A 17,830-nucleotide genomic window follows, 5' to 3' on the forward strand; every position below is an offset into this window, starting at 1 on the left:
TTATAAAGATGACTAGTCCTCTATTAAACTGGTAATATTTTTACATTTGCTAGTATATTTGCTAACCTTAAACATTTCTAATGTAAATTTTTTCCTGCTCCAAGAAATCTTTTCTACTCTCAGTTGTTTTCCATTCATAGACTATAGGAATTTTTCTCATTCCTATGGATACCTAGATTTATCATTACAGCTTATACATTTTGGTTTCTAAGAAGCTGAAATATAATTGTATTTAACATATTTAAGTGAAAAATAGTTCATCTCTTTAGTATGTCAGGATGGCATATAATAAATACATCAGGATTCCCTATTATTTTTCAGTGTAAATGTGTAAATTTTCAATTTTCACTCATCCTTTTTATTTATTTATTTATTTATTTTTATTTATCATTAATCTACATATTCATCCTTTTTATTTGAACAAATGAATGGAATAGAAGTACAATATCAAAACTTATCTTAAAACATTGTGAAAAAAAAACATTGTGCTTCTTCACCTTTGGTGTAATAATATGTGGTTTAAATCATGACTTGCCTTTTATATAGTGACATATAGAATACATAACATGAAAGCCTATGAAGGGAATGTTATCTTTGTTCCCTAATGTTGATATAATAAAAGTGATCTAGTGTGACTCACTTGTAACTTTTTATGCATGTTGCAATTTTCACATTCTGGTCTTTTTGTATGTTAAAGTTTTATTTCGGTTTTCTAGGCGCTTCTTTGTTCATACTTTTTGAAGCTAATTTTTTAATGAAATGTTATCTAAAAATAACCCTGATAATATAAAATCCATGACAAACATTTTAATATATATTGCATTAAATATAATCTATGATTTGTATGATAATTCAACCATTTACCTGTAAAATCGAAATATGGCCATATAAACTGGAAAAATTGAAAATGGTATGTTTTATTTGGATTTGCTCCAAAAGTACTATAGAAGAAGTAGAGTTTTAGTGAGTGTCTTATACCATGAAAAAAATCAGTAAAGAAAATATGTAACATCTGTTAGGTCTATTCTGGACTAAATTTTTATAACAGATGGTTAAGATTGTTTCTGCTTCTCTTCCAAATATTTGTGTTTATAAAGTACGTACTTAGCTTTGCTCCTACTCTTGGGACCACCATAGATAGATAGATATAGATATAAGATAGGTAGAAAGATAGATAGATAGAGATGTAGACTTGGCTTTGGGCAATTAGAAAAGGGGCACTCTTTGGCTAGACCGCCCCACACACTCTGGGCACTTTTGAATAGCATAAAAACCATACAACTGACAATCCACTCTAATTCTTGTGTTAATAAATATACTTTATTTTTTAGACATTATAAAACAGACAGAACAGAGACACAGTAGTATACTAAGGTTTTAATACTATTGCCTTCTTTTTCTTAGATTAATTTGTTTACAATTTGGGCTAGAGGGAAAGTGTTTTTGTTTTTTTATTTTTTAAGATTGTTGGAATTTTCTTGGATTATAATGTAATAAATACTCATACAAAATTCTAATATCTGTTAATGAGAAATTATTTGATGTTGCTTTTATTTTTAATATATTTTTTGTTTATTAAGAATGCTACACTGCAAGCAGAGAAGCAAGCATTGAAAACTCAACTGAAACAACTTGAGACCCAGAACAATAATTTGCAGGCTCAGATTCTTGCACTTCAGAGGCAGACAGTGTCATTACAGGAGCAGAATACTACTCTTCAAACACAGAATGCCAAGCTTCAGGTTGTAATGTAATATTTGGGGGATAAGTAACCAAACTCTGAATTATACTAATAAAATAAGGATGTCTAGACATGGTAACACTGTTTCTTAGTGAGTGAATTTAACAATTAATTGAAAATAAAGTAAAATATTTATTTTTTTTGTACAACTGGCATACAGTATTGTATTGGTTTTAGGTGTACAATATAGTGATTGGAAAGTTATATACATTATGAAATGCTTACCATAATAAAGTGTAGTTAACCATTTGTCATCATACAAAGTTATTACATGCTGTATTCCCTATGCTGTACTTTTCATCCCCATGACTTATTTATTCTATTTAGTGCTATCCTAAACTTTCAGATCAGCATTTTTAAGATGTCAGAACCTCTAAATTAATAAATTTACTCAATCATTTCATGGCCTTTTATATCATTTCGGGAAGTTGATGATAATTAGGTAGAAACCCTTGCTTTAGAGTATGGTTGCATCATACTGTTTCTTATTTCATTTTTATAGCTTTCTTATCAATTAGTGAAAAACAACACAGCATGAGAATTTTGGTCTTCAGACTTGTCCTTAGTTCAAAAGATCCATCTTGTACTTAGTACTACCATTGTGTTTTCAAATAGAATAATCAGGTGGGAGAAAGACGACTCTGTGAAACCTCTTACAGAGCAGAAGAAAAGAAATTCCCTCTCTGAATCTAAAAGTTCTGTAACTCTCCTCCAAATGGAATACAAATAGTAATTTAGTTCAGACTCAGGAAAATTTCCAGTTGAATTTTCACAAGTATTTTTCAGTTCTGTCAACTCTTAACTTCTTTAAAATGACAAACTAGCATTTCAAATTCTGTACTTTTTCATTGGTGGAATGCAGATTGTTGCTAATCACTGCTATTTAAAATAATTCAACCTAAAATATGCGTCTCATACATTTATCTCATATATATCATAACACCTACAGAAATCAAAGTCAAATGGTAGCCTTGTTCTTTGGGATGCTAAAGTACAAATTTTCTCAGTATAATATAAATATATCTGCTATGATTATTTAGAGCTTCCTGAAGTTATCTTTTATTTTAAAAAAAGAACAACATAAGCTATCTTTCTTATGTCTGATAACAATTCTGCATTCTTACAGGTTGAAAATTCCACCCTTAATTCCCAAAGAACCACCCTTATGAACCAGAACGCACAACTCCTAATCCAACAATCTTCCTTAGAAAATGAAAATGAATCTGTAATTAAAGAGCGAGAAGACCTGAAATCTCTCTATGACTCTCTGATCAAAGATCAGGAAAAGCTGGAACTTCTTCACGAACGTCAGGCTTCAGAGTATGAGTCTCTCATCACTAAACATGGAACTCTAAAGTGTGCCCACAAAAATCTTGAGGTAGAACATAAAGACCTTGAAGACCGGTAATTTTTTGTCTTTTCTTCTGTTGTTAATTTAAAACCATTTTCTTTAAGTAATGTAATAATTTTTTTGCATTAAACAGGACTAAGAGATACCTTATGTAGGAAACTTATTTACATGTTCTTTATGGTCCTTATTAATAAACAACTCCTGTATCCCTCATTTCTAAAAATTTTTTTTTCCTAAGGATATATTATAAGCCAAATACCTTACTTTTTTTTTCCAGTTACAATCAGTTACTAAAACAGAAAGGACAATTGGAAGATTTGGAAAAAACACTGAAAGTAGAACAGGAAAAAATGCTGCTTGTGAATGTAGGAAACTTATTTACATGTTCTTTATGGTCCTTATTAATAAACAACTCCTGTATCCCTCATTTCTAAAAATTTTTTTTTCCTAAGGATATATTATAAGCCAAATACCTTACTTTTTTTTTTCCAGTTACAATCAGTTACTAAAACAGAAAGGACAATTGGAAGATTTGGAAAAAACACTGAAAGTAGAACAGGAAAAAATGCTGCTTGAAAACAAAAACCATGAGACTGTAGCCACAGAATACAAGAAACTTTGTGGTGAAAATGATAGGTAATAAATATTTATTTATTTTATTGCATCCAAAGTGTAACTGTCCCTTTGTAGTGCTATCTATAACTTAGAATTTTAAAGAAAGACTTCAGAACAATAGGTAAATTACCCAATAAAATCATGCAGTTAGTTATAGAATGGCTCTGGCAAAAACCTGATCTCCTGTTGATGCTCATTGTTTCTCTTTAGTCACTAAGTTTTTAAACCACACTATATAACAAAATTTCTGTATCTTGATAGCATTTATATCCTTTATGGAAATAGAATATAATGAAATCTGATTCTTGATGTTTTTCTTTTTTATAGTCTGGTATCCAGTTTTTGTCTTTTGACGTTGCTACAAGTGACCAACTTTATAATTTCCTAGCTGACTGATACATATTTTTTTTAACTACAATTTTTTATTAAGGTATTATTGATACACACTCTTATGAAGGTCTCACATGAAAAAACAATGTGGTTACTACATTCACCCATATTATCATGTCCCCCCCCATACCCCATTGCAGTCACTGCCCATCAGTATAGTAAGATGCCACAGAGTCACTGTTTGCCTTCTCTGAGCTACACTGCCTTCCCCATGATCCCCCCAACACCATGAGTGCCACTGATTTGTATTTTTATTTTTAAGTGCTTTAGGTATTATTGGTTTAATATTGCCATGGGACAATTATTTTTAATTTGAAGCCTTTGGAAAATCAAAACTTGTTGCCAGCTGGTATTTCACTTATTTCATAAGGTCACATGTTTAAAAGTTCTAACAGCATAAACATGTGCACTGCACTTACACTGCCATAGCTAAAGTGCTGGGAAAGAGCACACAAAATTCAAATAGGGCTCATTCATTGAGTATTTGTCCAATTATGAATTTAATACAGTCCAATTTTAGAATTAAACTTGTATTTCATTTCCTTTATTTAAAAAAATCCCTAAGCCTCAACAGCCATTTTCATTTCATGTTCAGTAGTTTTTAAGTTAGTAATTATTTCAACTACAAATTCTGTATGGTGGATTTGAACTTCAACAAGCTCAACACCAAGCTAGAATCAAGAAGAATGTATTTATTTAGTATATGCAGTAGAAGACCATATTGTGACAAGTTATGGAATATAAGCACTAAGGGAAGCAGAGGCTTTAAATAAAACCCAAAAGCTCATTTTCACCAAAAAAAAAAGATAGTTTTAAAGACTTATCTGGAGAACAGTAGTTTCTCCATTCTTCTAAATAGCCCAAGTTTTAATCTTAGATAATGCCAAACCAAGTGTTTCTTACATAGACAAGATTTTCTTGACTTGTTTAGAATTGTGTTAACTGAATTACATTTTGGTGTTAATATTCTCAGCTTTCCAGGACAGTTCTTTAATTCTTTGAAAGAACTGATTTTAGCATTTGCCATAGAGATGATACTGAGGACATTCTATATTATATCTCTTCATATCCCACCTCCCATGAAGCATCAGTAGGAAAATCTTTGATCTCCATATAATATATCATGTAGCTGTCTGTATGTCTCAGGTTGACAAGCCATTATAACTCATGGCATGTATTCATTTATGGATTTAGCTTATTAAGTTTTATTGAATGTTTCTGGTCTTGAAATTTTTTTACAAAGTCTTGGTTTTTTTAAATGTATATTTTTATTATTTATAATTCTTGTAAGCTGACTCAAATTCTTTGGAGAATTTGTTGAAGTAAATTATTAGGTGTTCTGAACAAGTACCATACTGAGCTAAAGTTTGTTTCATTTGGCTACCTGCTCCTTTTGTGGGTTCCTGATCTTAACACTGTAATATAAAGTTTGGTAAACTACAGCCAAATCCAGCCTACAGCTCCCATACTAAGAACATTTTTTACATTTTAAAAGGTTGTGGGGAAAACAAAAAAGAGGAGCATGCTATAGATTGCATATGGTCCACAAAGCCTAAGGTATTTACTCATCTTTCACAGGTAGAATTTGCTGATCTCTCCTGTTAGAGATCAATGGACTTTGCTCTCAAGGTATAATTGTGGAAAGAAACAGAAAAAGCTATAGTTTGATTTTTACAAAAAAATCAAAAATTTATCACTTATAATTGGGGACTGCATAAATATGAATAACTGCCACAAGTACAGAGATCTCAGTAACTAAAATTTTGATTTAAGCCTGTGTATCTCAGTTATCTGGCAACAGATTGTTAAATATCAATTCTTTTGATCTGTTCTTTCTTGAATTTTCATGTTGAATTTTAAAATCTTTGAATTCTCTATGAAATCAGAACTAGTTTGGTTATTTTCTCTTTTAACTTTTTTTTTTTTTTTTGAGAGGGCATCTCTCATTTATTGATCAAATGGTTGTTAACAACAATAAAATTCAGTATAGGGGGGTCAATGCTCAATGTACAATCATTAATCCATCTCAAGTCTAATTCTCGTCAGTCTCCAATCTTCTGAAGCATAACGAACAAGTTCTTACATGGTGAACGAATTCTTACATAGTGAATAAATTCTTACATGGTGAACAGTACAAGGGCATTCATCACAGAAACTTTCGGTTTTGATCACGCATTATGACCTATAAACAATCAGGTCAAATATGAATATTCGTTTGATTTTTGTACTTGATTTATATGTTGATCCCACATTTCTCCCTTTATTATTATTATTATTTTTATTTTTAATAAAATGCTGAAGTGGTAGGTAGATGCAAGATAAAGGTAGAAAACATAGTTTAGTGCTGTAAGAGGGCAAATGTAGATGATCAGATGATCAGGTGTGTGCCTATGGACTAAGTATTAATCCAGGCTAGACAAGGGCAGCAAAACATCCACGGATGCAGAAGATTTCTCTCAAAGCAGGGGGGGTGAGGTTCTGAGCCTCACCTCTGTTGATCTCCAAATTCTCACCTGATGGCCCCCCTGCGACTGTGCCTGTCTTAGGTTGTTCCTCCCTTGAGGAATCTTACCCGTCTCTGGCTAACCAGTCATCTTCCGGGGCCATACAGGGAAATGTAAAGTTGGTAAGTGAGAGAGAAGCCATATTGTTTGAAAAGGTTAGCTTTTTACTTCTTTGCAGATTTATGCCCTGTGGCTTCTATGCCCAGCACTTGTCTTGAGGTATCTTTACCACCTGGAGAAATTATGATACTCGGTAAATTCGATATGAGGCACGAATTCTATTTAGGGGTTGTAATTAGGAAGAAAGAAGAAAAGCTACAGATGTAGCATATGGAAGGAAACATGGGAGGATTGATTATTTCTTTGACATATCTTCTTGTAGAGTACCTTAAGTATGTATAGGTTTTAAACTACTAACTAATTTGCACACACATATTAACATAATAGGAATACGGTGACATAAACAAAGCAAATCTATAATTACCATCCATCTCCAGTGAAGCCAAGAAAACCATTTAGGCACCCTAGGCATTTGTGAAAATTTGTCTATGATATGATGGATATTGTTCAACTGTACTTGAACAGTCTGAGAGAAATCAGACAAATTAAAGCAGCCCATTTCTGGGATCTGTTCACATCCCATATGTTCTTTTAACCGTAGATAGTCTATAGTCATAAGATTTTGGAGTGCTACACCTTGCACCCCTCCCAACTCCTGGTTGAGTTCCAACAGTACAGATCCGGTCAAATTCATTGTCTCACTGTATGCACATGCCAGCCTAGACATCTCCCTCCTCATTCCTATGGCAAGTCCAGGAGACGGTGGGCTGGATGCAGCCACAACCGCAGCATCGTCCGGATCCCTGTGGAGGCTTTTTGATGATCATCCCCCGGCACAAGTCCTCCAGAGAGTGCTGATGCTGGAAGCTCCTCCTCATATCTCTTTTAACTTTTAAATATTTGTTTTACTAATTTAAATTTTATAGGATAAAATTACAAGACTCTTTACCTCTTAACTATATTTAAATGCTGAAGGATTTCCTTTCAAGGGAAAAGTACTCAATTTCTTTAAATCTAGCTTTACAGAATAGAAACTGATTCTTGATGAATTTTGTGACTGGCAAAAGAATGTTTTATTTTCCTTGAGTATGTCTGAGTATGATTTGCAGCATTTTTCACATTGTGTAAATGACAATGAAAGCTATTAAGAGAATCTAATTCTATCACAATTTCTAATTATAGGTTGACCCATACATATAATCAGCTTTTAAAAGAGACTGAAGCTTTACAAACTGACCATAAAAATTTAAAAAGTCTTCTAAATAATTCCAAACTGGAACAAACAAGATTAGAAGCTGAATTTTCCAAATTAAAAGAACGGTACCAACAGTTGGACATCACATCCACCAAGCTAAATAACCAGTGTGAGGTGAGCATTAATAATTTTAATCACTGTTTCCTTCCTTTGGGCATCAAGACATTCCTAAAAAGTAAGCAGTCATATTATAATAATAGCAGTATATATTTAGAGGGGTATATCTAAAATAATTGGTCATAGATTATTTAAATTTAGAAAAACTCTATTATTAATTTCAACATTTTTTACTATTTAATTTTATTTGTCCAGATACTTTGAAAATTGTGAAATCATGTATATTTAATAAAAAACACTGTACTAATAAACCAAAGAGGTAAAAATCTCTCCCCTTCTGGAGCTTATATTAATTATGGTAGAAGGAAACAGACGATAAACATAGTAAGTGAAATATGTAGTCTTTCAGTGTTCTGTTACATATGGCTATGTAGCAAGTCATCCCAAAACTTGGTGGTATAAAGCAGCCCTCTGTTCTGCTCACAGATTCTGTGAGGACACTTGGAAAGGGACAGTAGGGCTGATTTGTCTCCGCTCTACTTAGAGCTGGGCCCTAAGCTGGGGGATTGAAAGGCTGAGTGCATATTTGGTGGTTGATGCTGGCTATCAGTTGGAGGCATCAGTTTCCTCTCCACATGGTGTCTCCCATGGGTTCTTTTGGACTTTCTCTCAACGATGGTGAGAACCAGACAAGCTATTTCTACTTTAACAATCAGGCCTCAGAAGTCATGCATCATTTCCTCTGCATTCTATTCACTGAGGCAATCAAAGTCCCATTTAGGTTCAAGAGGAAGAAGAATGAACTCAGCCTCTTTTTGGAGAATGGTAAGATTCTGGAAGAGCACTTGGCCTGGAAACATTGCTGTAACCATTTTGAAAATTAGTCTGCATCATATGGTATGTTACCAGATAATACATTATATGCAAATAAAAGTGAAATAGGGTAAAGGAGGATGCCTGCCAGATGAGTGAGGGCGTATAGTTTGACATTATAATTAGGTATCATTATGTAAAGATTTGAAGAAGGTTAGGGTAAAATTATGTAGCACTCTGGGGAAAGGACTTTCCAGGCAAACAGCTAATGCATGACCCTAAGGCCAGGGGAATCCTGGTGTGTTTGAGGAAGCCAGTTTGGCTGGAGTGGAATGACAAAGAAGGAAGTAGTAGTAGTAGGTGAGATCAGAGATGAGCCTAGGCCTTATATGTTGCCTTATAAGCCATTGTAAAAACTTTGACTATTCTGAGTGAAAAAAGGGAGTCATCGGACAGTTTTGAACAGAAATGACATCTGCCTTACATAATACAATTTTATTCTTCACATAATTCCATTTTTATCCCTATGATAACTTGATAAAGCGATTGAAGTTTTGAAATATAAAAAGGATACCAACAACCTTGGATAACTTAAGTTTCATGGTCGGGCCCTAAATCATTAAAGTTTGAATATAGCTTAACACTTGAATTTCATGGAAGTCTTAGAAAACTAGCACTTAAACAAACCCTTAAATGGAATTAGAGAATAGACTGTATTAGAAAAGTAATACTTAAAAGCTTTTTGTCTGAAATTAAAAACCAATAGAAAGAAAAATGAGTTTGAAATTTTATACATTTAATTACCCAACAAAGCTCAGAAAGTATACAACATTCATTCTGTCTGTGACTTAAAAAAGTCTAAATAAAATATAACTAGAGGAATGAATATACAGAATGATAGAGTGAGGAAAATGATGAATCAACTCCCCAAGAAACAATTAAATTAGACAGAACTTAAAAACAAGCAATTTTAGGACTCTGGAACTTAAGCAGAAGCATACAACAAGTCGAGAAGCATTTATTAAAGAAAAATTACTGAACTGCATGTAGGAGCTATGATTATCTGAGGCATTTTATATTGTTACTTCACCCATTCTTTTCTCCTCTCCTTTCCTCAGTGTCAACACCTCATAGTTAAGGTGAGGGGCAAGCCATGAAAACCAGCAGCTTTACTTCTGGAGGGAACTGATTTGACTTGAGCAGAGCACAGAAAAGTCCCATGCCCACAATAATTGTCAAAGGCCAACTCTCAGATAGCCTGAGATTGGAATATTGGTTGGGGCAAGTAGTAGACCAGCAAACTTAGAAGCTTAACTGGGGAGATCCATTATAATGGGTCTTGATGAGGTCCCACATGTCACTGGTGGTTGGAGGGTATTCAGGAGATATCAGGAAGGGCCCTAGTTACCTACGTAGACCTGGCTGCCCTAACTCGAGTCAAGTGTTAACCCTTGGATACGGGCTAAGTCATATAATAACATGATTTGGAGGGAGTGGAAAGATGAATCCATAGTATAAGAGGATAGTAATCTTTGTGAGAAGGGATGGTGAGGGGAGGAGTGCGAGTATTTCTGGAGTACAATTTATGTACTGTTTCTTAATCTGGGTGCTGATTACACACATGTTCACTTTGTGATTAATTCATTGTGCTGCATATGCACTCAGAATTTGTTCTTTTTGTATATATGTTTTATCAGTTGTCTATTGACACAATATTTAATGCTATATAACAACCATAGGGACCTCAGTGGTGATGGAATCCAAGTTGGCTGAGCAGATGTGCTGATCTATGCATTCATGTATGCACCAAGACCAGTTTATCTTTGTAGGGCTTGTTCCCATCTGCAGTTAGCTGGCACATACCTTGAGGACTGGTTGGTCTAGGGTGACCCCAGGTAGTATAACTCTTCTCTGTGCTATGTAGTCTCATCCTCTAGCAGAATTCCAAAAGACTGAGTGGAAGCACATAAGACCTCTTGAGGCCTAGACTTGGAACTGTCATGCCATCACTTCCACCTCTTTCTCTTGACCCAAGGCATTCCAAGTTCAAGAGGGGAAGTAGATTCCATTTCTTGATGGGAAAAGTGAGAAGTCACAGTACAAGAGAGTGTAGGTATAGGGAGGAAGATAAATGCATTCAATTTTGTAATGAATGTACCTCATATATTTCAACTTAACAATATGTAGGTAAAACAAATATAGCACGATATTGACAGCTGTTGGATCTAGATGGTTATTTATGGATATTCATAGTATTACACTATCTCTTTTCTGTGCCTTCTGAGAATTTTCAAAATTTTTTCCTTTTCTTTGGAAGAGAGGTTCTTGTTGGCTTTTTTTCTCTTTTGATACATATCTCTAGGCTCTACTCCAGACCTGCTGAATTCAATGTTAGGATCCAAAAGTCTTCATTGGTTAATATACTCTGTATTACAAGTGATACAAATTTTAAGAATCAGTACTTTGGGCTTTCTGGCTTCTTCTGGACCCTCTTGCCTAACTAAGGCATATTCCTAATTTCTATTAGCTACAGAGAAAAAGCAGTCTAATGCTGCTGGCAGCCCAGCTGCCAATAATATCAGCCAGTAATAACATCCATTGACAGAAGTACCTGACTCTCTTGGTTCAAACTATAAAAACTATATATAAACTTTTAAGACTAGAAAACAGTGGTTGAGGGAAGAATGAGGTATATTAAGTACCTACTGTGTGCCATAAACATGATATCAGGTCCTTTCCATATGTTATTTAATCCTTCTAGCAGTCTTGGGAGGTGGGAATTATTATTTTTTATTAAGGTATTATTGATATATACTCTTATGAAGGTTTCACATGAAAAAACAATGTGGTTGCTACATTCACACATATTATCGAGTACTCCCCAAACCCCATTGCAGTCCCTGGCCATCAGTGTAGTAAGATGCCACAGAGTCACTACTTGTCTCCTCTGTGCTACACTGTCTTCCCCGTGACCCCCCCACACCATGTGTACTAAACATAATACCCCTCAGTGCCCTTCTGCCTCCCTCCCTACCCACCCTCCCACACTCTCTCTCCCTTTTGGTAACCACTAGTCCCTTCTTGGAGTCTGTGACTTGGCTGCTGTTTTGTTCTTTCAGTTTTGCTTCATTGTTATACTCCATAAATGAGGGAAATCATTTGGCACTTGTCTTTCTCTGCCTGGCTTATTTCACTGAGCACAATATCCTCCAGCTCCATCCATGTTGTTGCAAATGGTAGGATTTGTTTCTTTCTTATGGCTGAATAGTATTCCATTGTGTATATTACCACCTCTTCTTCATCCATTCATCTACTGATGGACACTTAGGTTGCTTCCATATCCTGGCTATTGTAAGAAGTGCTGCAATAAACATAGAGGTGCATATGTCTTTCTGAATCTGAGAAGTTGTATTCTTTGGGTAAATTCTAAGGAGTGGAATTCTGGGGTCAAATGGTATTTCTATTTTTAGTTTTTTGAGGAACCTCCATATTGCTTTCCACAATGGTTGAACTAGCTTACATTTCCACAAGCAATGTAGGAGGGTTCCCCTTTCTCTGCATCCTCACCAGCATTTGTTGTTCTTAGTCTTTTCTATGCTGGCCATACTAACTGGTGTGCGGTGATATATCATGTGGTTTTAATTTGCATTTCTGTGATAGTGATGTGGAACATCTTTTCATGTGCCTGCTGACCATCTGAATTTCTTCTTTGGAGAATTGCTCACCCATTTTTTAATCAGGTTATTTGCCTTTTGGGTGTTGAGGCATGTGAGTACTTTATATATTTTGGATGTTAACCCCTTGTCAGATATGTTGTTTACAAATATATGCTCCCATAGTGTAGGATGCCTTTTTTGTTCTGTTGATGGTGTTCTTGGCAGTACAGAAGCTTTTTAGTTTGATGTAGTCCCATGTGTTCAATTTTGCTTTTGTTCCCCTTGCTTGAGGAGATGCATTCAGGAAAAACTTGTTCATGTTTATATTTGGGAAATTTTTGCCTATGTTGTCTTCTAAGAGTTTTATGACTTACATTCAGGTCTTTGATCCATTTCAAGTTTACTTTTGTGTATGGGGTTAAACAGTAATACAGTTTCAGTCTCTTGCATGTACCTGTCCAGTTTTGCCAACACCAGTTGTTGAACAGGCTGTCATTTCCCTGTTGTATGTCCATAGCTCCTTTACTGTACATTAATTGACCATATACGGTAGGATATATAACTGGGCTCTCTAGTCTGTTCCAATGGTCTATTGTTTTGTTCTTGTGCCAGTACCAAATTGTATTGATTACTGTGGCTTTGTAGTAGAGCTTGAAGTTGGGGAGGGTAATGTTCCCTGCTTTATTCTTCCTTCTCAGGATTGGTTTGGCTATTTGGGGTCTTTTGTGGTTCCATATAAATTTTAGAACTATTTGCTCTAGTTTCTTGAAGAATGCTGTTGGTATTTTGATAGGGATTGCACTGAATCTGTAGATTGCTTTAGGCAGGATGTCCATTTTGACAGTATTAATTCTTCCTATCCATGAGCATGGGATGTACTTCCATTTACTGGCATCTTCTTTAATTTCTCTCATGAATGTCTTGTAGTTTTCAGAGTATAGGTCATTCACTTCCTTGGTTATATTTATTCCTAGGTATTTCTTTCTGATGCAAATGTGAATGGAATTGTTTTCCTGATTTCTCTTTCTGCTAGTTCATTATTAGTGTATAAGAATGCAACATATTTCTGTGTATTAATTTTGTATCCTACAACTTTGCTGAATTCAGATATTAGATCTAGTAGTATTGGAGTGGATTCTTCAGTATTTTGTATGTACAATATAATGTCATCTGCAAACAGTGACAGTTTAACTTCTTCTTTACCAGTCTGGATGCCTTTTATTTCTTTGTGTTGTCTGATTGCTCCAGAACTATGTTGAGTTAAAGTGAAGAGAGTGGGCATCCTTGTCTTGTTCTCAATCTTAAAGGAAAGGCTTTCCAGCTTATTGCTGTTAAGTATGATGTTGGCTGTGGGTTTGTCATATATGGCCTTTATTATGTTGAGGTACTTGCCCTGCATACCCATTTTGTTGAGAGTTTTTATCATGAGTAGATGTTGAATTTTGTCGATTGCTTTTTCAGCATCTATGGAGATGATCATGTGGTTTTTGCCCTTCTTTTTGTTGATGTGATGGATGATGTTGATGGATGTTCAAATGTTATACCATCCTCACGTCCCTGGAATAAATCCTACTTGATCATAATGGATGATCTTTTTGATGTATTTTTGAATTCGGTTTGCTAATATTTTGTTGAGTATTTTTGCATCTGTGTTCCTCAGGGATATTGGTCTGTAATTTTCTTTTTTGTGGTGCCTTTGCATGGTTTTGGTATTAGAGTGATGCTGGCCTCATAGAATGAGTTTGGAAGTTTTCACTCTTCTTCTACTCTTTGGAAAACTTTAAGGAAGATGGGTATGAGGTCTTCACTAAATGTTTGACAAAATTCAGTGGTGAAGCCATCTGGTCCAGAGGTTTTGTTCTTAGGTAGTGTTTTTATTACCAGTTCAATTTCATTGCTGGTAATTGGTCTGTTCACATTTTCTGTTTTTTTCTGGATTTACCTTGAAAGGTTGTATTTTTCTAGAAAGTTGTCCATTTCTTCTAGGTTATCCAGTTTGTTAGCATATAATTTATTCATAGTATTCTCTAATAATTCTTTGTAATTCTTTGGTGTCCATAGTGATTTTTCCTTTCTCATTTCTGATTCTGTTTATGTGTGCAGACTCTCTTTTTTTCTTGGTAAGTCTGGCTAGAGGTTTATCTATTTTGCTTATTTTCTCGAAGAACCAGCTCTTGCTTTCATTGATTCTTTCTATTGTTTGATTCTTCTCGATTTTATTTATTTATGCTCTAATCTTTATTATGTCCCTCCTTCTACAGATTTTGGGCCTCATTTGTTGTTCTTTTTCTAGTTTTGTTAATTGTGAGTTTAGGCTGCTCTAATGGGATTGTTCTTCTTTCCTGAGGTAGGCCTGTATTGCAATATACTTCCCTCTGAGCATGGCCTTCATTGTGTCCTGAGATTTTTGTAGCCTGCTTAGCACGGCCTTCGCTGTGTCCCACAGATTTTGCAGTGTTGAATTATTGTTGTCATTTGTCTCCATATATTGCTTGATCTCTGTTTTTATTTTGTCATTGATCCATTGGTTATTTAGGAGCACATTATTAAACCTCCATGTGTTTGTGGTATTTTTCATTTCTTTGCATAATTTATTTCTAGTTTCACATCTTTGTGATCTGAGAAACTGGTTGGTACAATTTCAATCTTTTTGAATTTACTGAGGCTCTTTTTGTGGCCTAGTATATGATCTATTCTTGAAAATGTTCCATGTGCACTTGAGAAGAATGTGTATTCTATTGCTTTTGGGTGTAGAGTTCTGTAGATATCTGTTAGGTCCATCTGTTGTATTGTGTTGTTCAGTGCCTCTGTCTCCTTACTTACCTTCTGTCTGGTTGATCTGTGCTTCAGAGTGAGTGGAGTGTTGAAGTCTCCTAAAATGAATGCATTGCATTCTATTTCCCCTTTTAATTCTGTATCTGTTTCATATATGTGGGTGCTCCTATGCTGGGTGCATAGATATTTATAATGGTTATATCTTCTTGTTGGATTGACCCCTTTATCATTATGTAATGTTCTTCTTTGTCTCTTGTGACTTTCTTTGTTTTGAAGTCTGTTTTGTCTGGTACAAGTACTGCAACTCCTGCCTTTTCGTCCCTATTAGTTGCATGAACTATCTTTTTCCATCCATTTATTTTTAGTCTGTATGTCTTTGGGTTTAAAGTGAGACTCTTGTAGGGAGCACATAGGTGGGTCTTGTTTTTTTATCCATTCAGTGACTCTGTGTCTTTTGATTGGTGCATTCAGACCATTTACATTTAGCGTGATTATTGATAGGTTTGTACTTATTGCCATTGCAGGCTTTAGATTCATGGTTACCAAAGATTCATGGTTAACTGCCTTACTATCTAAGAGTCCAACTTAACTTACTTAGTATGCTATTACAAACACAGTCTACAGGTTCTTTTTTTTCTCCTCCTTTTTTTTCCTCCTTCATTCTTTATATATTAGGTATCATATTCTGTACTCTTTGTCTATCCCATGATTGACTTTGGTGTTGTTGATTTAATTTTGCATTTGCTTAGTAATTAATTGTTCCAGTTTCTTTACTGTGGTTTTATTACCCCTGGTGACAGCTGTTTGGCCTTAGGAACACTTCCATCTATAGGAGTCCCTCCAAAATACACTGTAGAGATGGTTTGTGGGAGGTAAATTCTGTCAGCGTTTCCTTATCTGGAAATTGTTTAATCCCTCCTTCACATTTAAATAATAATCTTGCTGGATAGAGTAGTCCTGGTTCGAGGCCCTTCTGCTTTATTGCAGTATATATATCATGCCACTCCCTTCTGGCCTGCAAAGTTTCTGCTGAGAAGTATGATGATAGCCTGATGAGTTTTCCTTTGTATGTGATCCTATTTCTCTCTCTGACTGCTTTTAATAGCCTGTCCTTATCCTTGATCTTTGCCATTTTAATTATTATATGTCTTGGTGTTGTCTTCCTTGGTTCCCTTGTGTTGGAAGATCTGTGCCCCCCCATGGCCTAAGAGACTATTTCCTTCCCCAGATTGGGGAAGTTTTCAGCAATTACCTCCCCAAAGACACTTTCTATCCGTTTTTCTCTCTCTTCTTCTTCTGGTACCTCTATAATGCAGATATTGTTCCTTTTGGATTGGCCAAAAGTTCTTTCAATATTCTTTCATTCTTAGAGATCCTTTTTTCTCTCTGTGGCTCAGCTTCTTTGTATACTTCTCAAATTTCTATTTGTCATCTCCTCCACTGTATCTAATCTGCTTTCAAAACCTTCCATTGTATTCCTTAATGATTGGATATCTGACTGGAAATTTTTCCTGAGTTCTTGAATATTTTTTTGTACCTCCATTTGCATGTTTATGATTTTTATATTGAAATCTCTTTTCAGGAAGATTGACCAGATCAGTTTCATTTGACTCTCTGGTGTTTGTATGATTTTGGTTTGAACCAGGTTCCTTTGATGTTTTATATTTGTATGTGGCGCCCTCTAGTGCTCAGAAGCTCTACTCTCTGGAGCTGCTCAGCCCCTGTAGCATTGTTGGGAGTTGCAAGGGAGCGGTATTGGTGCCTTGGGGGAGGAAAGAGCTGTTTCCTGTTTCCCAGCTGCTATGCCTGTCTCCACTGCCAGAACCAGTGAGCTGAGCACACAGGTGTAAGCCTCTATGCTTTGCGATTGTAGTTGCTGTAGGCGGGGCTTCCCTCTGGCTGGCCTGACACCATGGCAGGGGTTGCCGGTTTGTGAGCCAGGGGTGGGCTGGCTGGGAGGAAGTTGTAGCAGGCTGCATGTCACAGTGGGGGTCCTTGGAATGCTATCCAGCCAGGTGGGATGTAGCACCTGAAGATCATGAAAGCTCCCAACCTGCTGGGCATGGTGTGTCCAGACAATTTCGTCTACCTGTCCTTTCTCATGAGCTGTAAGCTCTGTGCCATCCTTGCCCCTTTAGCAGCCTTCTCACTGTTAGGAAGTCTCTCAGACTGCCCGCCTTTCTTTTGTCCCAGAGCAGCCGGATATGGATCACTGTTTTCCACAGCGGCTGGAATCAGTCTTTCCAGGTATTCCACCTGTCTTAGCTTTCCAACTCTACTAATCACAAGAACACCATGAAATGTAGGTTTGTGCTCCCAGAGCAGATCTCCAGAGCTAGGTGTTCAGCAGTCCCAGGCCTTCAGTCCCTCCCTGCTCCATTTCTCTTCCTCCCGCTGGTGAGCTGGGGTCAGGCAAGGGCTTGGGTCCCGCTGGGTCACAGCTTTGGGGTTGTTATCCTATTCCGTGAGGTCTGTTCTTTTCTCCACATGTATGCAATCTGGCACAGCCTTCTCTCCTGTTGCTTTCTCAGGATTAGTTGTATTAATTACGTTTTCATATTATATGTGGTTCTAGGAGGAGGCCTCTGTCTCACCTCTCACTTTGCCATCTTT

The 17,830-nt window shown here is 35.9% G+C and overlaps 1 protein-coding gene across 1 annotated transcript in view; it reads left to right on the forward strand.

The window, feature by feature from the left end:
• The window catches only part of CCDC88A (coiled-coil domain containing 88A), a 141,952-nt gene that overhangs the window by 109,439 nt on the left and 14,683 nt on the right, over positions 1 to 17,830 (forward strand). Inside the window, exons 19-22 of the mRNA XM_073213021.1 lie at positions 1,581 to 1,742; positions 2,868 to 3,145; positions 3,585 to 3,728; positions 7,844 to 8,030. Of these exons, the coding sequence (XP_073069122.1) occupies positions 1,581 to 1,742; positions 2,868 to 3,145; positions 3,585 to 3,728; positions 7,844 to 8,030 (771 nt within the window). The remainder of the gene's footprint in view (positions 1 to 1,580; positions 1,743 to 2,867; positions 3,146 to 3,584; positions 3,729 to 7,843; positions 8,031 to 17,830) is intronic.

This window comes from Manis javanica, chromosome 1 (genome assembly GCF_040802235.1).
Source record: "Manis javanica isolate MJ-LG chromosome 1, MJ_LKY, whole genome shotgun sequence".
NCBI lineage: Eukaryota > Metazoa > Chordata > Mammalia > Pholidota > Manidae > Manis > Manis javanica.